General features: G+C 38.4%; 1 protein-coding gene across 2 annotated transcripts in view; it reads left to right on the top strand.

Annotated features, from left to right (window-relative positions):
• Positions 1–24,284, top strand: part of TUB (TUB bipartite transcription factor) — a 174,958-nt gene that overhangs the window by 112,216 nt on the left and 38,458 nt on the right. For both annotated transcript variants that reach the window (XM_064513061.1, XM_026104388.2), the window contains 2 exons: positions 18,077–18,128; positions 19,618–19,780. In XM_064513061.1, coding sequence (XP_064369131.1) covers positions 18,077–18,128; positions 19,618–19,780 — 215 coding nt within the window. The remainder of the gene's footprint in view (positions 1–18,076; positions 18,129–19,617; positions 19,781–24,284) is intronic.

The raw sequence follows: 24,284 nt of genomic DNA, 5'->3' as shown, positions 1-24,284 counted from the left end.
AGTGCTATCCTTTGGAGGTAAAGAAGTACCCTCCTTAGTCATTTTAATAACTAGCAGTATTTTTAGAAGAAATCCTTTCAGTGTAGCTATTAAGAAATGCAGGTTGGAAGCTAGGATCTCATGCTGAATGTTTTCAAAGGCTATGTAGCACGTCATTTTCTGGTCATGGGATGTTACCTGTGACCCCAGAAGCCAGAGACTGCCAGTGGTGGCACTGATTCATGCTGCACCCATTGTGCATCTGCATTGTGCAGGCTTGAGAGGAGTATGGTGATGATAAAGCTAGTCTCTATTGGGTGTTAGGCTTTTCTGGTTTTGTTTTGTTGCTGAGTTCTGGCAGTCTTGGGAAGTAAAATCTAAGTATTTGAGAGGGGTTGCAGAAAAGAGGAAAAGGCACAACAAGAGGTTAAACTCTAGCAAGTTGTGCGCTGAAATGTTAGAGCTATGATTAATGTGCATATAACAGAGATCATATGCTAGACGTTAGACATTTTGTGCAGTGGGCAATTAGTTTTCCATAAAGAAACTGGAAGATACACAGTCCTTTGTATTTATTTGAGAGGAGTAGCCAAATATCTGCTGGTGTGTGAATGTTGAGTAGAGGCAAAAGGGGATCTTCTTTTCACTTTATTGTTTTAAATGCTCCACTATCCAAAATGATACTGTCTGCATTACAAACCACATTGGAAATAGCCTCCCACAGTGCCAGAAGAGGCTTAATTATATTGGGTATGATTAAAAGGAGTCTCCAGCTTTGCCTGATGTAGCTTCCTCTACCTGAGAGTTATGCATGCTTGCTTGTCATTTCTGCTGTTGTCTTCTCCTTTTCCTGGCATGCACCTGGTGATTTATGCTGTGACCACAGCTTGTGAGCCCTGTGTGACAGATGCCTCCGTGGTCTGGATGTGTTGCTGCAACTTCTGTTTTAGGCTTTGTTTGCGTGGTGCCTTAGTGCGCTCCCCATCTTGGGTGTCACCCTCACATGCCACGTTTTGTGTGGCGCTCGGGGATGTGTTGCCAGGGTAGAGGCATATTAACCTTGCGGTACAGGTGAGAACACCGCACGTGCAGCGCAAGTGTGGCTTTGCAGGATTATGTAACGAGTCAGTAGCAAGGTCAGGAAAGGAATTATATCTGCTTTATCATCTACTTCCATCCTTCTTGCGTCCAAAACAGATTACCTTTTTGTGTTTCTTTTGCCTGTTTATAAAGAAATCCAAATAAGGATAATGAGAAGAACTACACATATGTAGACAAGAGAAAATGAACCTTGTAAATTTTCTTCACAGTGTATGAGGTTGGCAAGGAGTCTCCGGTATATACCTATAGCTTTGGATTAATACAACTTCTGAAGCCAGATTTCTTGTAGCTGTCACTCATAATGTCTCCATGTGAGGAATTCTCATTTGTCTAATAATACTGTTAAGCCTGTGACTTTTGCTCCATGGAGATGCTAAATAAGGTCTTTGCCTCTACCCAGCCATCACCTTTTTCATGAAACCTGTTGGACTCAGTGTCTTTGAAGGGTTTTTCTTTCTCTTAGTTTTAGTTGAAATTAATTTGACTGGACAGAAACATTTATAGACATTACTGATGTGCAAGTCTCAGTTCCTTAAGGAACCAGGCAAAAACCCCAATATACAGATACTGAACTGTCAGTGAAGGAATCTGAAATCTGAGTGGTCTGATCAAATTTTATCTCAGAACCACTATGGAAATGAGAATTTTTCCTGAAACTTTCAGAGGTATACTTGTTCATTGTTTTCTGTCTTGTATTCTTACGCAAAGTGTAGCACCACGATAAGTGCTTGGCATGAGACAGAGAAGAAAAGCTTAAATACTTTACTTTACTAAATATTTAGAATTTCATTTTTCTTGCATGGTATGATTTGTTTCCCATACTAGAAAATTAGCAACCACGGGCTGATATCAGGCATTTCTATCCACATTTTACCCACGTTTTAGTTGAAAATGTTTCATAAGAGGGAGTTAGCAGGCTTAGAAGTGCGTACACTGATAGAGCTGTATGTGGAGCTTCAGCCCCCAATGGAGAATTGCTTTTACTGTAATTGTTGCTAACAGGCAGGTGAAGTGGAATGATTGAAATGGCAACTTCAGTCACATATTAATAAAATATGAAAAGTATGGTGAAAAGCCCTTTCCTGTAATGGCTGGCTACTAATGTCGCAGCACCTGAACAGCTCCTTGTTCAGCAAAAACCCTGCATGTCTTATTCTTCCATCCTTCACTCTCAACAAGTTAAATGCAAGCTTACGACAGCATATCAGCAAATAAATTGATGTGTGTTTTATTGTGCTTTTTATATAAACAAAGGAAAAGTGCTGATGAACTTTTCTGTGTGCTGTTTGTCAATACAGTCTTACTCTGGCAGTTAGACTGATCTATTTCGGTTGTGATCATTTTAGTTCCGTAAAACCAAACATGATTCATCTCTGGACTTCTTCAAAGATACACTGGAGCAAATGAAATTATGCTCGTTTCCTTGAAAAATGGAAGGCACAAAAGCCTACGACCTGTAGTGTCTTGAATTACCTCAGGACCTATTTATGTCGTTCTTGAACAGATCTGCTACAAATAGCATGGCTCATATCAATGGTATCTCTCTAAAGCTATGCAGTTTTTGGAATTAGAAGTAGAGATGATTTTACATAGACTTTTAAAAATTAAAATATTCAGGCTGGGAAACAGTTTGTGCTTTCTCCAAATACATGGAAAGTAATAAATGACATTTAAAAAAATCTAGATTCTGGATATTCTTTCTATTTTGAAGCTATTACTGGCTCCATGTAAACACTTAGGAAACAGCAATTCTTATAATATAACTGAGACTTGATTTATTTAAGCTCTGTTCCCTGAATCCATGGGTTGAAATTCAATGTGGGACTACTACCATTTGCCTTTCCCTTAAAAAAACAAACAGAGAAGTGATAAGAAACAAAAAAACCCTAAACCAGTCGCATCCAATTTACTGTATGTCTGAATGTTTTTGGAATGTCCTCAAAAAGGAGAGTGTGTCTATTTTGTGTGGTAAGGAAAGATTCAGCAGTTTTTCCTATGTTATTTCTGGCCAGTACATTTATTTGTCTCTCTGCTGTTTCATAATGTGCCTATATCTTAGTGAAAAGAAAGAGACAAGGGAGACGAATTTTGTCTAATTAGTAAATGAACTGCAGTGTTTTCAGGATCTATTTAGCATGAAAACACCCATTAGAATTGCAGATTTTGCTTTGCGCTTTGTTCCTAGGAAATGATAAACGTACAATTTGCAATCCTATATAATTACAATCTGAATCTAGAGAACTGTAATTTCTACCAATATCTAGAATATATCATTTGAGTGCAAATTTTCAGTACATTGTGTGCAGGGATTAACAGCACAATCTTAATGAGAATTACACTGTCTAATTCCTTGGATACCATGCTGGTAATATAGCCCTTTTATCCATTTGAGAGGTCAAATTATACTGCAAATCTATAGTTCAAAAGAATGCTTTGATTTTATATGATAGCTATCATTTGGTTTATAAAACTTGATACCCTATTTCCTCTGTATTTTTCAAATGGTTAAAGAGAAAAATAATGCTTAAGTAATGTAAGAGAAGAGATTAAAAGTAGTAGACTCTCTTTGATCTAATGCCTTTGGATATGTTACAGTTTAGGGATGAGAATAACTGCTTGCAGATTAAAAAAAAAACAGTTGACACACTTTTTTTTTTTTTTTAAACCTAATTATTTTATGCATCTGTAGTTTTAGAGAAAAGCATACTCTTCTTCCATGTAAAATATTTGGGCAAATTTTAGAAGTTTTTTGTAACAACTCATCAGAAAAGGCATCTTGCTCTTTTCATCCTTTTTTTTTTTTTCTTCTTGGTTACCTCTGATGGAACTGGTGAATACTTGACATGCAGTTCAGAAAACAAAGGTAAAAATTGAAAGATGTGTTTTCAGCCTTTTCCTTTAGTGTTCCCAATTCCGCATGCTGTAATCTTTTATTTTGCAGATCCACAGCCATTTGTGCAGTCCACTGCTCATAAATATTGTCATCTGAATGGCAATTTATGTCTAGTAATAACAAGTTTATTGGATCCTTTTGAGGGTCAGAACCCTTAAACTTAGTTAAGTGGCATGCATGTATTAGACCCTATTTTCAGTATTCTGCAAATATACTGAAGAATGTGTTCAAGACTCTGAAATCTCTTGCATGGCTGACCTATGGAAAGCCTCATACAGTAGTACTCAGGCTGATTATGTAAAGATTTTTTTCAGGCGTAGAACAATAATTTGGAAAGGATAGTTACAGTTAGAAATATGAATGAGTTGGGTCATGAGAATTAACTGCTAGTTTTCCAGATTTTATCTGCCAGTTTTTATATATATACATATATATATATATAAATATGAGAAAATAGTAACTAGGATGTCTTCTTTGTAGTGATTAAGGTAAGCATAGCTTTGTTGCTTCACACAATACACTAAAAAGTATTGAGAGAACAGTCCAGAGTAATTATTAGTCTAAGTGATGACTTCATTGGAGGCAGTCTGAGAGAACCAAATGGAGAGAATTTGGTAATCCTAATCGATTAGAGGTAGCATTTCCAGGGTATTTTAGTTGTCTTGTTTCTGAAAATATTAATGGGAGACTCCAGGAATGGTAGTAGTTCATAGAGTATATTTTGTATAACACTGGGGAAAATCCCTGGGAGTAATCCCCTCTCTGCGTTTTACTTCCTTTGCCTTCTGTATTTTCCCCTAATTTTCAGTTTGCAACTCATCCTTTCCAGTGCACTCATGCTTTCCAGTACTGCCCTTGTGAACTAAACGTTTTTCAAGAAATACTGCATTTGCCATGAGTTTCTAATTGAAAATTATTAAAGATTTCCTGGCTTAACATACTAGCTTGACAGTTGGTCTGAACTTAAAACTTTATACCCTAAGTAGATTCATATCTTCAGGGCAGATAATTCTAGTTCCTGGAATTATTCTTGCATTAGGAAAGGCTGCTGATAACCTTGAAGACAAAAGCTTTGCATGAGGAAGTGTCAGAAATGGAATCAAAAGATTATGGAGTAGATTTCTTTTATCTGTTGGAATTTTCCGAATGGACAAATACTGTTTTGGATTGTAGTTTTGTGACAGAATTTTGATAATAGAAATGGGAGACACAAATAATCTCGATGAAATCTGTTAGCAGAGTGCCTGGAATGGTCCTGTTGTGTTGCATGAGAAGAGCCAAGGCTTGTTTGGTCTTCCTAATATTGTTTCCCCCAGTATGTTTATTTAGGAAAAAGGTGCTGCATGATTCCAAAATGTAACAAAAATGGTCATAGACTAGTCAAGCAGAAATAAATTCAGGACTAATGATGAAGATGGAAATAAAAATAAAGGTTTCCAATAGCAAATACTTGTTCTGTTTTAATTTTGTCTAATTTATTTGAAGTATTTAAAATAGACATGCATATAAATTCAAATTTGTGAGCACATTTAATATTTATGAAAATGTGATTAGAATTTATGCAATGTATATATTTTAATTTACAACAAGAAGTGGTATGTTGCATAATAATGTTGAGACTGTTACTAAATGCGATACTTCCAAGTACTTAGAAATGCTGTGAGTGTATTTGATTATTAAAGGGACTATTTTTTGCCAATCTGAAACACAAATATGCATGCTAGCATAGTTGGGGTTAAATAAAGTATGGTCAGATTACAGTAGTATGTGCTATAATAGCACAAGTTATGGTTTTATCCTAAAATACGTCAAAAAATAGTATCATTGCTTTTCATAACACATCCCATGAGGTTAGATTCTGTGTAATATTGCTTGTTATGCCCCCTGCCCCCATTTATTTTCTCTTTACAAGTATTTTTGCTAGAAAATGTTGGAAACTGGCACAGGCTGAAATTTGCCTGGGTTCAGCTTTGGTGACTGGTAGTTGCACAGAAAAGTGGAGATAGTCACTTATGTAAGAAAAGAAATGATGATATGCCTCAAAATAATGCATGCTTTTACTCATCACTCATTCCCTATGGGTGGAAAAGTGAGGTCCGATGGCTCAAGTTGTGGTGCATGATATTTTAATAATCTTAAACACCCAGAAAATCTAATGCAGGGTGGACATTTTGTTGACTGTATTAGAGTTTAACAGTTTTCTACATTTTTAGTAATTCCAGCTACCATATGGTATCTTGCATACTAAAACACAAAAAACTTTTACCACAATTTGCTGATCTATTGCCTTAAAATGCTCCATGGAGAAAACTTGATGCTAGAAAAGTTTTGTTGGGGTAAATTCCTTTGGGAATTTCCTTGGTAGCTTGCCTGCCGAGGCTCTCAGCTGTCTGCGTGATACAGGGCCCATGTCCCATGTGCTACTCTCTCAGGACTCTCTAGTTGCCCGCATTCCTGGGGCCTTCCACGTTGCTGGTTTTGGCAGTCTGGCAGGTGGATAGGCTTAAAATTAGAGATCCCAGGGGTGCCATGAGCTTGGTCTGTTTCATGGCTAGTTTGAAAGCTTTTGGTTTCCTTTCCGAATTAGAGCAAACTTCAGTGTTAGAACATCAGATTTCAAAATCTGCGGTCATTCAGTCTCATGGAATAGCTTTTCCTTGACCAGTCCCATGTAGTGGCAGTGATCAGTCACAGCCCTGTGGAGTAGATTCCTCCACAGCTCGTCCGGACCAGGATTCCTGAGCGGTGGATGAGAACATAGGATGGACTTATGGGTTTAATTCATGTCTGCTGCGCTGAGAAGCTTCTGCACATAAATGTCACTTCTTCAAGGGTTTCCGATGTAGTGGATCATATACCATGAAGGAATTGCACACTGTGCGATGCCATTCGAACATCTACCATGTTGGCATTCACTGTAGACTTCCTGAACAACGATTGACTTAGGTAATTAGAGAGACTGGCTTTCACAGCTCAGTCATTAATATTCTCATTGTGAGCAAAGCTCCCATGTTGGTTATCTGCCACTGCTTCTCCGTAGCTGTTTCCTTGACGGGTACAGAAAACTTTCTACCCACATCGTAAACTTTTCCTGTTGCTTTTCCCAAATCTTGAGAGTAGTTTCCTCTTACCCACCCTTGGCTGCACTCATATGCAAAGGAAAGGGACTGGCTTAGTTCTGAAAAGGAGAATAGTGCTTTTCAGGTTGTTTAGTCATAAGATCATCTTTTCATAGGGGGACTGATAAATTAGAAAAGCTGAAGTGTGTAATTTCTGTTGAAATTCTCTGGGACTACTGTAGACATTACCATGTTTTAGAAAGGAGTGAATATCCCTGTCTCCTATAAAAATAATAATAATAAAGTCCAACCCTCAAGCATTATTATTATTTTATGCTTTTCTGAGATTGTGTCTGCATTAATACCTGGACAACTCCATTGGAAAAGGAATCTTTCTTATGCGGGGCACTGTATACCCACATGGTGAGAATAATTCTGTGTTGCCAGGAGTTCGTCCAAACTCCATTATTCAGAACTCCAAACTGTAAAGGGTTTATACACATGCATCATTTTTTTTTCCATGTGAAATTAGTGGGAGCACTTTCATGAGATTAAATTGACTTTGTACAGGATCAGGGCTCAAATATGTAGATCAGGCTGCGTTGAATACCTCATCTTCATAGAGTACTCTGAGAAATAATGGGTTAGTGTTCACTGATGCATACAAAACCTAGGCCAGATGAAGTTTGTTACTTTTGCCGGCTGTCAACATCTTACACGCTTTGAAATCTGTATCACGTACTCAGGCACCAGGATATGGCAAAGTCATTTTTCCACCAAAAATGCTGTCCAGTATTGTCAGCATTTTCTACTTGTATAGAAGATAATTATGAGAATGAACTCAAAGCAAAATGAAAAAACTGCTTTCTTCAGTTTTAGAAGAAAAATACTAGATTGGATTATAAAGATAGTATGTGTGGGGGAAAAAGTGACAAAATATTTTGTATCAGGGTTAGTATTTTATCATAAAATGAAATGTCTTCCCTTAGAAACTGTTCTCTGTAGAACTGTACTTTGTAAAAACTACCTTTAACAAAAAATAGGAGCTTGGCTGTTTCACTTTGCTAACACAACCTATCAGACCTGTAATTCTTACTCTCTTTTTCTTTAGTTTTGATTGTTAAAGCTGCCAAGGGATTCTAGTAGTCTCTCTCCTTCACATTTTCAATAAATAAAGCAATAGCTTATTTTCCCTGTTCTGCTGAAATCTAATAAATATATCTGTATCTTTTTTCCTATCCTGTCCTAAATGCATAGATAGGCAGTGGGATGTGTTAATGAGTTGCCTCAGACACCATCTTCTTCAGCAGCAGGATATTGGATCTATATATTTGTGCCAGTGTTTACATGCCTACTACTGAGAGAATCCTCACTGAACACCTACAGCGTTTTCCCTATGGCTTGGATCAGCGTTTTGTTTGTTAAACACTTCAGGACAATACTATAGTTTTAAAGGCCGGCATTGTTTTTGCATTGGTTATTGCAGCTGTAATGCTTCACTTTTGCATCATAAAGCAGTTTCCAAGGGAAGTTAAGAGTTGTTAATATCATTTTGCAGGTTTCTTGAAAAGTTTTTACTGTTTGATGTAAAACAGGTCTGGTACGCTGCCGACTGGATAAAAACATGTTTCATAGAACTGGCATAAGAGAGGGAGAGAACGGAGCCAGAAGTCTTACTATGCAATTTTTTTTCTTGGCGGCAGTGTTTCACAGTCTTCCATATCAGAATCGCAGGGGTCTGTTTTAGGTGGCATCCTTTTTCACTGTAGTAATACTGGAATAGAAGAGTAGTCATGGCCCTCTGATGCACAGACTGAGCGCTCTTGTTCTACGGTTTGTGTGTAAGTATAGTCTCCTTATCCAGACAGTACTTTTCCCTAGTTTCTGCTCATTTAACTTGCAACTTCTTGTGGTGGGGATGCTTTGTACATTTATGGGTTGATTTCCTTTTTGTATATATTTCACTATTCTAATACTTAAGATGGTTTGAATTTGGTATTGAAATAGAAATGAATTTGGCTGTCCAGAATGTATCTGTCCTGCGGCTGGCAGTGATATGCTGATGTTAGTTTGTACTTTCAATAAATGTAGTTCCTGAAAGACATGTCATTTGTCGTCTGGATCAGCCTGCATTTCAGGTAGTATATCTCTGGACCTTCCCCCCTCACCTCTCGCGCCCCCCCCCCCCCCCCCCCCCAAATTTGGTGCTATTCAGGCACTTCTCATTGATCTGCTTTAAACATAATTTTATTTTAGCTTGCATAATACCCAAAGGCTGTTCTGTGTTTGTTCTCCATCACTCATGCTTATTATATTCACCTCTCTCTTTTGGGACATAGATTTTCCTTTTTTAACATTGCGTTCAGAGTTTGTGTGTGTTGAGGGAGGAGGAGAAATAGCCCAACCATCCTCTCTTCCCTCAGGTGTTATTTCCATTACCTATAATTTATTGCTCTATGCTGTCTTATTCTGTGTAATTGTATTGAATGCATCTGTACAAATATTAATTCAATGGATCTTTCCAGGGCCAGAGTGGCAGCCCGGTAGTTCTGGTTATTTAAAAAATGCAGATTTGATTCCAGGAGTAATTTTGCTTTGCCTCTTATTAGATCTTTTCCTGGTTTCTTACTGTCTTCACTGAAAGCTGTCAATCTAGATATTTCAGGTCCTAAACTGTACCTTCTTTTTCCCAGTGACTCCTGTTTTGTCTTTGGAAGGCAAATAGCCATTTTCACAATTGAAGTCAAAGCCAGGAGATCTTATTGATACAAAGTGTATCTGCAGTATCTGAAGTTCTGCTGTTCTCTTCAGCACTGAGATTCTGTTGGATGGCTTTGCCTTTGGCTAGTGCTCGATTATGTATATCCTGTAGTACATCCTTCTTCCATCATACTTCTACCTTACTCTGATTTTCTTCTTGAAATCTATTCTGAGTGAAATATTTAGAAGACTTCACTTCTGTAATTCCTTTCAGTTCTATGTGAGAGCTATTCTGATGAATTGAGCTAATTAAACTAAAAGAAAAGTGTGAGTTGTGTGGTTATCTTGAGGATTTGGCTGGAGCTTAGTTTAACAATTATCTAGGGAGACTAAAGAAAATAATTATGAATACATATTCCTGTGGCTACATTTTCTTTCAGTTAATGTTACTGGTGCTACAATCTGCTGTGTAGCTGAGTTGGGACATTGACATTTTAGTTCCATTTTGTGTGACATCCAGAATATTCATAGAACCATTCAGGCTGGAAGGGACCTCTGGAGGGCTCTAGTCTAACCTCCTGCTCAAAGTGGGGTCAGCTGCGAGGTCCGACCAGGTAACTCAGGACTTCATTCAGTTGGGTCTTGAAAACGCCCAAGGATGGAGACTGCACAGCCTCTCTGGGCTGCCTGGTATTGCAGGGTTGCTGTTAGGTTCCCCCAAAGCTGCCGCTTCTCCAGGCTGACCAAGTCCAGCTTCCTCAGCCTTTCCTCACGGAGCAGGTGCTCCAGCCCCGACCATGCTGGTTGCCCTCTGCTGAGCTCACTCCAGTTTATCAATGTCTCTCCTGTATCGGGGCTCCCAAAACTGGATGCAGTACTCCAGGTGTGGTCTCACAAGTGCTGAGTGCAGGAGGATGATCACTTCCCGTGGTGTGCTGGCCATGCTGCTGTTAATACGGCCCCAGATGCTGCTGGCCTCCTCTGCTGCCAGGGCGCACTGCCGGCTCCCGTCCATCTTGCTGTCCGGCAAGATCCCTGGTTCTTTTCAGCCGGTCGGTCCCCAGCCTGTATCGTTGCAGGGGACTCTTCCTTCCCAGGTGCAGGGCTCCGCATTTGTCCTTGCTGAATTTCATCAGGGACCTGCTGACCCGTTCCTCCAGCCTGCCTAGGTCCCTCTGGATGGCAGCCCTGCTCTCGAGTGTATCAGGTGGTCCCCCCCATCTTGGTGTCATCTGCAAACATGATGAGTGCACTCTGTCGTCTCCTCCAGGTCTTTGATAAAGATGTTTTCTCTTCTCAGATGCAAATACTGAGCATATGAATGAGTGGTGATGGAAGAGAAAAATAACAACACGTGTGAGTCCTGTGTTGACTTACTGGAAAATAGAAGATGCTAAAAAGTTTTTTCGCTGCTGTTTTTAAATCCCCCAAACAGAATTGTTGGACGTGAGCATTCAGATAAACCTTACTGAGGCCAACCGTTCTGACAATTCAGAAAGGTCTCATTCATTTATCAATTTTATTAAGCTATTTTGCCAGCCAGGATTTGAAGAGGAAAATAAAGCATTTGGTTCTGTAATTATTTGTGCAACTACAAATTCAGTCTCTGCTTTCAGCCATCTGCCCTGCAGGCATTACTTTTACAGCCATTTAGAACATTGGCACAGTGTGCGATCTCAGCATCTTACTGTGTTTTATGGCTGACTTGGTGCTGATAATTCTGACACAAATATGTGTTCATATTCCCCCCCTTCTTTTTTTACATCCTTCTGCTTTATCTCTTTTAGTCTTTTTAAGGGTCTGAAGAACAGCTGCACAGGAAGGGGAAGCAATACTGTATTCCTGAACAGGCTTTTTTTTTTTTATTTACTGTGTGAGATGCATAGTAGAACAATATTATTCCTGTTAAGGTTCTCTGGAAGAAATACAATCTTCCTTTATGTAGCAGTTCCTGGTGTCAGTAGGTCAATGGTCAGTTCAGTGGTGGCTCTGATATGTGCACCAGTAATGGGAGACAAGTACCTGGCTGTTGCCTGAACACTTGAATGCCTTCTCTGCTGTATGTGCATGGCATGGGAGAAAGCTAAGAGCTTCTGCTCTTCTGCTGTTGGCATTAGTAGGGCAAACTAAGTTTGAATGTCCTTGGGCTACTGCTGAATGAGTAAGATGGCCAGACTTTTACTTGCTTACATGGCCCAAGAGAGGAGTTACTCATTTTATTTATGAAGATAGTAGCTGCAGGTTTTAGTCTTGATCAGATGACTGAGCAACTGCTTTGGGGCCAGAAAGCCCTGATGAATCCTAGCATGAGGGCAGCCCTCACAGTCTTTGCTTCATTTAAAGGTCTAGGCAGCGTGTCTGCTATGATACTGTTCTTCCAAGTGGCTTGTGGTGTACGTGCAGGGACAGATCTTATTTTATGTGGGGACTTTCAGGTGTTGGGACTTTGTAGAGACTACTGGCTTCACTGGGTAGGAATTTATTTATCTGAAGTTGTTTGAAGAACCCAACTATGTACCATTCCCTGTGGAGCATGACTTCAGTCCAGGGGTTCCCTGACCCTGTCAGTCGTCTAGCATTTCAGTAGCATTTCATCAGTGCTGCTGGAAAGCTCATTCCTAAAGGCTTAACAGTAACATTATCTAGAGCTATTGGTTTTTATGGAAGTACAGAGGTTATAGAGAAGTGTAATTGGGTGAATATGACAGATGGTATCCAATAAGCCAAGTGCTATCACTTTGTAGGGTTTTTATTTCATATATATTTAGAGAGTTCATATATATTTAGAGAGTTTGAAATGTTCAAATGGCACCTTACCCCCATTCTTGTCCTTTTCAGTCAGCCTTAATCTAAAAGATCCCATAATCTACTTCTCTTGACACAGCGACGTACCAGGTCTTCAAGATCTGAGTGATAATGAAGGTTTACATGGTTCTTTTTCCATCTGGTTCAATCCTGCTTTGTTTTTGAATTGCAGTTGACAGTATGGGAGGAGAAATTTGAAATAAAAGAATTCATTTAATGTTCCATTGCTGCTGCTTCTATCTGGCAAATGGGAATAATATTTTCTTACTCAATACCTATCTTTTCATAATGTAAACCGGTTGGTTCAGGAATTTTCTCTGACTGTGTATGTTCATCCTGCTTGTACACAGGTCCGTGATTTTGTGTGGAGTTTTTGGGTACTGCCACTAGTAATGCATTGTCATGAAACAGCAGAAAAAGAAAATGTAAGGATGACCCTTTGGAACAATGTGTGAAAGTTTAGTGGTAGTATGTGTGTAATCTTGTTTGAAAAGGAACATTTCTCATGGCAATCAGTGCTGGCCTCCAAAGATGTGATGGATATGATTTTGCACCTTTATCTTGATAAAATGTTAACTTTGAGGAAGTTATTCCTTTATGAAGCAGTATCAGCAAGGCACAAATACATTGCCTCCTTTGCCAGGCAGAGATGATAGAGCTGCTTTAGCGTGTCAGAGTCTTCTTAATTAAAATAAATCAGTGATTACATGCATTTTGGATGTTCTAATCAAAAAAGGTCTCGTTTGTTTTTTTTCTTGCAGTGGTTTATTGAAATGTTGGCAGTTTGCATGTTTGAAGAGAAAAGCTGAAGTAACTGCTGTGAAATGTGTTGTTATTTGAATCAAGGCTTTTTCAATTTTACTTAAATTGAAATAAACCTATGTGGAATTATAGTAAATGTAATAAGAGACTGATTTACAGAAACTTCTGCCTTCCTCTCAGAAGTAAATTGAGGAGCTTCATGCAATTGTTTTTAACTTTCGTCCTTAAAAGCTGATCATTTTGGGGTTTCTCTCCAAATGTCTTTTAAGGAATACTGATTATGAAGAAGAGCTTAGAATATTAAAATATGTGCTTATGTTTTTGTCTTCATTATGACATGGAACATTTTAGAAAGCTTGGTTATTTTTGTGTAAATCAAACTTAATTTTGAACCTTTCTCCGTAAAACAGATCTCTTTTCTTAAAAAGTGCTACAAAAAGTAATACTTTGACAGATGACTGTTCATTTAATATATTTTCCCTATAGAAAATAGGAAGTGAGGATATCTGGATCAAATGCCATGTTTATGATTTGAAAACAGCGCACTCTAAATTTAATACTCAAGTCTCTGTGGGCCTTGGATGAAGCTGCTCTTATAAATTTCTAAAACATATAACTATATGCTTGAATTCTTCTTAAGCCAAGCATCCAGTAAGCTCTAATGGGTGGGTTGCTTGAGTTGAGTGTGGGTGGATGGATCTTCCTGGATAATTATCTACAAGTGAGTATGTACAAGCTTTGACTAACTAACTGAATTTGGACTAGACTGTATTACTGCAAACCTGCAGTATTGTTTACAGTACTATATACAGTATAAAATTGCTTTTCCTTTTAAATGGGGTCAAAGCCACGGCCAAGATGCCAGATGGATACATGATACTTGATCAACAGAACTAAGAGTGAAGCTTGCTGCGTCTTCAGGTTGCTTCAGCAGATTGCTAATATGTATGTATTCTCCTTAATAATGTAACTTTTATGAATTATAAAGTTGTATTTCTGTATTACAACTGACTGAGTTTCATGCTGCTGCTGGGATTTTCTAACATTACACCAAGCATGTAGCCAGAATTGTTCTAACTGCCTCACTCTCTGTTATAGCCATACACTCTCTGTAGCACTCTGTTACAGCCATCAGTTTTCCCATTGTGCTGTGCTGTTAGTCTCTGTCCATCCCAGTCATTTTGACCACTGAGTGACAAAACCATTGCCACTTAAGAAACCGTACCTGCAGCTGTTGGGTCCTCTACACAAACGCAGCTTCAGGCACAGAAAATGCTGTCGCTCCATTCCCCTTCTTCCAGGGGAAGAACAATTGGATTCTCTTCTCTCCAGAGACCAGGAGGGGCAAAGACAGCTTCTACTCCTAGACTTTTGTCTGTTTTCCCACAGAATGGGAAGGAGAAGTGCTCTATGTTTTAGCTCTTGAAGCCTGGAGCATCTGCCAGGGTGCATGGGCTGGCAGATGCTATGGCAAAATTGTCTGCTAGATCTTTCTGCTAGGCTTTTATCTGAGTCTGAGAAAGGGTCGCTTAAGTTCTGCTAACACACTTGCATCTCAGGAGTCCCCAGCAGATGTTTTTAAGGCCGCAAGAGTGAGGGCCAGATGGAATCACTATGGGAGCAAAGCTATTTTCTTTTGAAAGGCTGAGGTCTCTTCATGGTAAACCTAAGGAGTCACCCAGCCTCAGGAGAGCTGTTAAACTGAAAATCGGGGAATGTGAAATATTTGCTGTTAATCAGTAGCTGCAGGGTCCGCTAGTCCCACAGAAAATAGTAACAAAGTACACGGTCTCAAACTAGGGTGTTTTGCAATTATACCAGAAGAATATATAGGCTAAATGATCCTCTTTGTGGGCTTGCATGAGGATTATTTAAGTATCAAGAACGGCTAGAACTGCAGCTTTTCAGTGTTGCTGGCACTGAGTAACCGTGAAAATAAACAGACCTGGTGGTAATCAGACTGTTTTCTAAGGCCTTTTCTAAACTGAAGGATTCAGAAGTGTGGTGTGACTGTCAGACTGGAGTAAGGCATTCTAGTACAATTCCAGCTAAGAGAGAAATAGTATGGTTGACATAACTATGTTCCACTAAACTTCCATATCAGTGAAGAAAGCTTGAGTTCAGTTTTAGTTGTTGAAGGTCACAGCCTAAGTAATGCAAGGACCAGGCTTTTAGTTAATGCGTGTTTACAAAAGGATTGCAGAAGACAACCCAGAGATTTATAAAATATCAAGTCACGGAAAGAAGGACTTGGAAGTTACAAAAGAGGTTGTAAGCTTCTGGCGCGATGCTCTTGGTCTCAGCTACGATTGCATATATTCAGAGGCTTTAAACACAATGTATTGCAGTAGAAGGGATATATGGAGAGGTGTTTCAGCAGTACAGCATCCACAGCTTCTGGATGGAGATTCATTTTTCTGGCACTCCTTCAATACGTCTGATAGTCACTTTGTATTCATGGAGTGCCGAATCAATGCGAATCGCACCCTTCCTTCGAATACTGTTTGCTATGGTATTACTAAAACTGCTGTGTTTATCTCAGTAAGGCTAGGCATAAAGAGATCCAAGGGAGCTGTGCTTGTTTACGTAAACCTGGGTTTAGCTTGTCGTGATTTAGCTGGGGAATCGTAGGTAATGTTCAGAACAGGACTGAGGACGTTTTACTGCTGCCCTGTTCCATGCAGTGTGTTATGCCTGGATACTGTATGATGGGAAAGTACAGGAAACCAGAGACATCCCGAGCACTCAATCACCTCATCTGTGATAGAGAATTTGGAATTACAGCTGATCCAGCATGTTACTGCAAACCATTGTATTCATGGGAAGATAATTACTGAACTGGTGGTTTATGGGAATGTCTGAGAAGTATATGTAGCTCATTTAACATATCATCTGAAGGAGTCAGCATAGCCTGATTTGTAAAACAGAAGATGAGAGAAGAGATCAGAGTTATCTCCTTAGCTCTGCAAGTGACTGGTGGAATGAAGCAGTGTCGGCCTTTGACTGCTCTGGGTAACGCAGCTGTATATACGTTGTTGCCTCTGCAGTTCCAATGATCCAGACTAAAATCTTTTTCTTTTTTTTTTTTTTTTTTTTTTTCCCCCCCAGGCAGTATATGTTAAATGAGGAGGGCTTTTTCAGGCCATTAGGCCTGAAATGTTAAACTTACACATCTGTTATTCAATTGTTTGGCCAAAATACCTGTTTGGTGAGTTTCACTTTCTAGCAGTGTAGCTTATACAATATCTTCTTTTTGTTTTTCCCAGGAGTACTTCATTATAACTGCAACACATGTAACATGGAGGAATATGTGTCTTCTTTTCATAACTTGTTTTTGTAATCTATCAAATGAAGAATACTTGGTATAAAGCAGAACATTTTCGTGGGTGTATTTCTTTTCTTTAGTCCAGCACTACCTTGCTGCTGATGCATTCTGTCTTAGGAAACTAGTTTATTACTTGTTTCCTCCAAGACTTGCATCAACAGCCTTAATTCTGACCCCAAGTGTTATGTAGACTAAAAATAAAGCATCTCTACAATCTCTACAAGAAACCACAAAATTTCATACTCCAAGTACTTGTAGATCAGAGTTTAATTCTGTGGAGCATCACCCTCTTGTAAAATGTAACTAGTGTATAAACTATAAAAGGCTGACATTACCAATAAGGCCTCATTACAGGTTTTGATAACCTTGATGTCTGAAAGGTGGTATTTTGTATGCCTTTTTTAGATCTCCTGTTTACTGTAATGCTGATTATCTTCTAGAGCATGTATATTAATACATAGGAAGTCACATTTTTATGACATTTCAGTTGCACTGAAGTTTAGTTGTATTTAGGTGAGAAACCAGGTTTGGCTGTCCTGGGTTGTTTTGGTTTGCTTTTTAGTTAAGAGTGATTATAAAAAGGGATTAATCTTTTAAAAGAATATGTGTTGTAAGAGGAAATTAAATGAATTCTACTTGTAAGAGGCTTTTTTCTGTAGCACTATTTTCCTTGCAGTTGATATATTATATAATTTAAAAGATTTAGTTATCTATGTTCAATGTTTAACCATAATGTTCTTACAGTATAGAGACCTTTGTTCTCTGGAAAAATAAAGAGTAGTCAGTGGTTTGATAAAATACAAAAATAATTTTCCCATTTCAGTGCCATTAGTTCTTAACATCTAATTAATGAAAATGTTTGAATGCGACAAGAGCTAATCTGCCAACTAGTAACAATTAGAAGAAAGGAAATATGGCAGTGCGAAGTACTATATGTTTTGTCAGTCTCTGAAAGTTGAACTGTATAGCAATAAGTGTGACTTTTCAGATATTCAGAAATAAATTCTGTGTTTCAGTGTGCAAAAGATTAGACCGTTAATTTTCCTAAGGCAATTTTAAATATTGCTGATTTGCTAAGCAGCTCCCTAGCGCTCTTCACTTCTTATATACCTTATATGCAAATTTTCAGTGAAATCCCATGGCTATATACATTGACATTTTCGTTAGAAAACAGTGGAGAAGAAAACAAGCTTTCGACTGTGGATTTTGCATCTCTTTGTGATCTGGCTGAATATAAACTTTGAAGTTTATGTGAACCAGAGTTTCTCTGTTTTTCAGGGACTGCATTTAAATTCTCTTGAGCCAACTTCTGCGAGTTAGGACAGGCAAACTTCCATGGAGCATAGTGGAAGTTTTGTCCTGAAAAAATCTTGCAAGAACTGGCTCCCGTGATCGTTGTTTGGTGTTGGTTTGAGTGATAAACTCCTAATTATTTACTCTTTGTCTTTGCAGTGTTCTGGATGATGAGGGGAGTACTTTGCGTCAGCAGAAGCTTGACAGGCAGGTAAGATTTTGGACGCTTCTTGCTTTATGAAGTGTAGATCTTGGAGCAGGGAAACCGCTGACACATATCTGATAACTGATAGATATATCCTGCCAGAAGATTGCATCTAGTGATTAGGGAATGCAAAAGAGAGGTCTGTGAAGGTTACAGCTTGAACAGAAGTCTAACCTCCACTGAGATTTTTCTTATGACTAAAGTTTGAGTGATTCGCACTTCCACTGCCTAGGGGTTGTTTTAAGCTGACTTACAACGTGTTACCCAACTGAAGGACCAGAAAGGACAAGAGGTTCTGGCAGGCATGTCAACCAACAGAAATTTACCACCAAGTTTTTGCATCTTTTCTTCTCCATCCCCTGGATTTATCCCTTGTGGCTGTAAACTAATGGTATTTTGTGCTATGTTGTCTGTTTGCTACTATATTCCTACATGACTTACACAGCAAAGTGATTCAGAATCTCTCATCTGAAATCTAAGGGAATTTTGCCATTAAGTTTTAATAGAGGTTCGGGTTTCCACTTTACCTTTGATTTTTCTGTGTTCCTATTTCTGTGAACCTTTGTCATGTTTATAGTTGAGCTTTGTTTGATTTTCTGTTGTTATATCCCTTTCTTCTGGCATCATTTTATCAGCCTGTGTTTCATCTTCAAATTCAAATACTTTCTATTTATGACATAATTTTGAACTTGATTCTGACCTTTCTGAAGTCATGTTGAGGTGTTCCACACAACTCATGGGGCTGAAAGAGTCCCACCTCCATTCTTGTTCTTCAGTTTTAGTGCATCTCCATTCTAAAAGCAAAAATCACTGCACAGGAGCAGGGAAACAGTAAAGTAATGGATAATTAAAATTATCAGTTCAGTTCTCTGAGGTTGTGGAAAAGGGCTTGAACAGAGAGGTGCCTGTGGTGCCATCAGATGCTGAACAAAGCATCTGGGAGAAGAGACTTGTACAAGTGATAGGATAATTCCCTGCTTCCCATCAGTATTGCTTTGGTTTCCATCAGGTATAGCTGAGAAATTCAAGTGTTTAATTAAAGTTCAGCTTTGATGTCCAGCCTTATCACTTGATTCTAGTTTACAGATTATCTGCTCTTGATCTATAAGAACTTAAATTGACACCTTTGTGTCTCATGCCCTTATTCACCCTCCCATTGCTTCACAGCCAGTAATCTCACACTGTTGTTTTCCCAAGGGTTATTTTCAAGTGAGCTCTGACAGCTGGTAGACTGCTCAGAAAGATCTGTTTTAATTATTTAATATTTTCAGCAGAAGGTGTTTTAGTGGTGGCTGCTGCTTTTTTTTTTTTTTTTTTTTTTTTTTTTTTTTTTTTTTTTTTTTTAAGATTTCCTATTATCTTATACCCAATATCTCACTTGGCAGTTCTCACCACTGGAAAACTGTAGAAGGTGTAAAGATATCTGTTGCGCATCATCAGAGATTGCTGTTGTTTGGAGTCTAGTAACAGATACTTTTCTCTGCATTTCCCTCAGCGAGCATTGCTAGAACAGAAGCAGAAAAAAAAGCGCCAGGAGCCGTTAATGGTTCAGTCCAATGTGGACGGTCGCACAAGAACGCGCAGAATGAAACATTCGGAAGAACAAGCACCATTGGTTGAATCGTATCTTAACAGCAACAGCAGCACCATATATCATGGTATATGAATATAACCTATTGCATGCATATTTACTGCAAGTATGATGCTCTCAATGTTAAATGTACGCTATGAGAACAAAATCTTTTTTAGTAAAAAATTGATAACCTTAATTTGTATTTGGGAGTAAAAACATCAGAACTTCCAAGGCTAGTCTCAAAGGTAGAAACCAAGGTTACTAGCTGCCATTTCAGTGCTGTGGGTGAGGGGGTAGGTCATCGCTTCTGCAGGGAATATTTAAGTGCCTTCAGCCTTGGTTCCTAATGAGCTGAGGCTTATGCTGTCTGCTCTGTGAATGTCTCTGTGTGTATGCACCTGTGCTTAAACCTGTCAGTCCTCAATGATAAATTTGGAACTTGTTAACCAATTTCAGCTAAGTTTGGGTGTAACAATATCAAAGACACTGCATTTCTGCAAGTTTTATTAAAATAGGTGACTAGGTAGAGAAGAACATTCCAAGCTTGTACAATGTGGTCTTCATTATTTTATTAGAGGTTATAGAATCCAGAAGGGACAGAGAAACTTCAGGTATCACAGCCACATGGAAAAAAAATATAATGCCATCTATGTATTGGTAGACTCAAAAGAATTCTATCATCAGAAATCAGTCCGAAGGAAATGAGTTTTTATTTAGTTCTGTGCTCATGGCCCATACTTGTAGGCACCTAATGAGAGTAGGTGCATGCTTTTCCTCAGAATTTCCTAGAGGAAAGCTTGGGTAACCTTTGCTCAATATTCTGTCTCTTGTGGATCTGATTCCAGGCTGCTAAAACCTCCGTGAGCTTTAGAGAACAATAATTTCCCATCTTGTTTGTTTCTCAAATCCTTAAGTTGAAATTAATTCATAATGGAGCGTACCTCTTAACATCAGAAGGCCAGCTTTCCTTGAATATTTAGGGGTATGTGGGACATGAGCTGAAAACTACAGGTGTAGGGAGTGCAGCTGGCTGTTTTCAGATTGGAAGTTCTACTAGGTGGCAGAGTACCTAAGGCTTAATGTCTAAAAACCAAAATCTAAGATGTCTTTGTGAATCTAACTCTTGAAAAATAAAACAGTATCCACGGTCTTGGGAGGGAGGGAAAAAAGCAAAAATCTTTCAGTGTTCATCCATCATTCAGTTCAGATCTCTGAACACCGCATGTGCTGTACTTTTCATCTGCCTTATCATTTCATTTTCAATAGGAGGTGGTCACATCTTTTAACAAGGTTATGGTAGGTGTTTGCTGGACTAACTAATGATGCTATGAGAAATGCAGTTTTTAGAGTTTTTACCTGCACTTGCAAATGGTGGGTTGTTTTGGTATATTTACTCTTACAGAGTTCATTGTTTCATTGTTTCAAATTGGAAATTGCATTGGTTAATTGTTAAGATTTTATTAGTAATGGACCTTTTCATCTTGCTTCTGCAAGCAGTTAGACTACCATAATGATTTCAGAGGAAGAATTATTTTTTCTGGTAGCATTATTTTAATAACACTTTTCTAATAACTATTATCAAAACCATTAATAATATTTATCTCTTTTTAGTACCTTCTTCTCAGAGTCAGGTAGTACAGAATTTTTAAGCTGAAACTAAATTTTTTTCCAGGCTGGCTTAAGAAGATGATTTAGCATAGAATTTTAGGATTTATTTTTTTAAATTAGAGAAAACAGAAATTGTTTCTCTTTCTGCTTGTGCTCAAAATAGCTTATCACAGGTACAGAGTCTCTTACAGTACGAAGGTGCAATTGTATACTAAATCTTCTGTATTGTCAGTTGAACAACAAGGTTTTAATTTCCAAAGATCAGAGAAACCAGACGTTATCTATCATAAATGGTAGCTAAATTTTGCAAGTTTACACTGTAGTGGACTTTCTGACATAAGTGAGATTAACTGTGCTCTTAAGACAAAATTTGACCCTTCATATCATGTTATAGCACACTATTTACTAGAATACTAATTTCTTCTCCTTAAATCAGTTTTGTTTTAAATTTTTCTCTCAAACTCTTTCAGTATTTGACTAGCTTTCAGAGAAGCAGAAGATACAGTAATGTTTCTTGTAGTCAACCCAGAGTTCATTAATCTTTTGGGGACAGCTGTCCTTGCAGTAAACTCTGCAGTTACCAAAAGCCAACTTAGGAGAATTTAATTACCTAGTAAAGTGTTTTATTGCCTTATAACATCCTCCATTAGGAACATTGCACTTGAAGACACTATAAGAGCTTCAGAAGTGTCCTTTTTTGGTGTGGTCTTCTCTGGGAATGTGCTTAGTGTCTCAGCATACAGTGTTCTCATGGTACGTATTTAGGTTGATGGCCATTTTTAACTATGGTATTCAGCCTCAGGGTTTGTGCTTTTTTCCCCCTTCAATGAAAACATTTGTATGTAGGAGCGTCGGATGCATGAGACAGCTGGGCTGCTTCTAAAGAACTGTTCTGCTCTTTTCCGTTCATTTGTTTCTGTTATGGGCATGCTGATTTTAAGTTAAGAATGACTCTTTGATGGGAGCTGACATTCTACTGAATGAACCTCATTGCTTGGATGAGCGTGTTTTTGAAATAAATTCCTATATTGCAATTGCTACAAAAAGACCACTTCTTTCCACCTATCATCCTCCTCCATTTTTTTTTTCCATGTATTATTTCTGTATAGCACAGATTCCTGTTGGTTTCAATGAATAACTGGATGCCCATGTAGAGAGAGATCTCAATAATACTTTGAGCAAAATAGGTCAGTGATCGCAATTCTGAGATGGTAGGCTTTCTGCACTGGGAAATTGTCTTTCATACGCTGCCATCATTTACTCTAATGCAGTTATCTGTGCTGGAATGATTCCCTGATGGGCAACTCTATTCTGGAATAAAAACTGATTTTATTCCAGAATAATTATCAGAGAGTAGAGTAAAAAAGTCGAAGTCACTTTTGTCCTGGAATAGAAGAACATCAACCTGGGGAGCTGTTTGTAGATAGATATAGTGGAACAGCATATTTTGTTAGTTAAGCTGATCATACATCTTTTCAAAATAAAGGAGCCCTTAGCTGCTCTTGAATCACTTCATGGAGTTGCAGGGTGATTGCCGTTAGTCCTCTTGCAGGTGTATTCTGTTTCATCCAGTTGGAGCCGTAGGGAAGAGAATAAATCTAAGATGCAGTAGGATGGAAGGATATTAATTAAGGACTGTGACCGAGCTCAGCTGCGGCAGCTCACAAAGAGGATAATACAAATGTAGCTTTCCTATATTTCTGTTGACTAGGATTGAAAATGCTGTGATCAGTTTAACTACCTATATGAAACAGAGCAGTCACAGGGCTCTCTTAGATTTTCGTTTTGTTAGCATAATAAATGAGTGAATGGCTGGCTCTGCTAAAAGCCTGTCTTCATGGAGTAAGGAAGAGAGTCACCGGCAGCACCATATTTTTCCCCAGATAACTTCAAAGCAGATGAGATGGTTTCTCCTTTCCCTGTCAAGTTTTAATAGCAGTTCCTCTGGGTGCCTTCAGGCTTTTAGGGAGATGGGTGCCCTGCCCCTGAGGAAATGGATCAGCACTGCATAATTCACTGTGCAAAATTCCCCAGACAGAACATTTCTTCTCAGCTCCTGCATATGTTTCACCTACAGGCATAAGTTTTCAAATCCTGTAGCTTGTGCGTTACTTGCATATAGAAGTAAGAGTAGGGTTTTTTTTTTTTTTCTTAACCTTTTGGTTACTAGTGTATTGGCTAATTAGTTAATAACACTAAAGTCCTTGAGTTATCTGTGGGAACTGACATGAATTAGGTTGAACAGGCCAACCTGAGATAAAATGAAGCCTTGGCCCTCCAGTCTATAAGAGTGGCTTGTTTGAGCTGTAGTGTTAGCCAGTGGTTATGGCAGTTAGCCACTCAAGTGAATACATTTCCCAGTACTTGCCTTTCAGCATCTGCATATCGGGTAGGACCAAGGATGCAGGGAACTGCTTTAATTATTTGGAAAGGATTAAAGAGATATTTAATATGAACAGACCCTCTTGTTTTATAATCTGTGCATACCAGAGCACAAGCACACTAGTAGGAGAAATGGTTCCATGCAGCATTCTGAGGTAAGTTTGGGACAGAGCTGAGTATAAGGGGATAAAGTGTTCATATAAAATGATTACTGCAGTGTTCTTTTTTTTTTACACTGAAACGAAAGTATTAATGTAGTTTTGGGACCACACATGTAGTCTAGACCCTGAACTTCTGCCTATTTCAAGCAATAGGTATCTTTCCTTTAACTTCCATCAGATTTGGCTCCAGATGTTGTTATCACAAATAATGCTGTTTCTCTTGCAGCACCAAATACAAATTCATCACTATTTTATCATTACAAGTAGCTAAATAAGAACCCATAACAACATGTTGTATTTCCATTATGTTTATATTGTATATAAAAGAAAATATTGTAGTCATTTATTTGCACGAATAAATTTAACCCTTCTGTGTAGGAGAGACCACTTACAAATTGCTTTGGTCTTCTCTGTCTTTTGTTCTTGTTTATTTTCATT

The sequence above is a fragment of the Dromaius novaehollandiae genome, chromosome 5 (assembly GCF_036370855.1).
Source record: "Dromaius novaehollandiae isolate bDroNov1 chromosome 5, bDroNov1.hap1, whole genome shotgun sequence".
Taxonomy (NCBI): domain Eukaryota; kingdom Metazoa; phylum Chordata; class Aves; order Casuariiformes; family Dromaiidae; genus Dromaius; species Dromaius novaehollandiae.
Note: the sequence above shows the minus strand (reverse complement) of the source record. Positions and strands in the feature narration are given on the sequence as shown.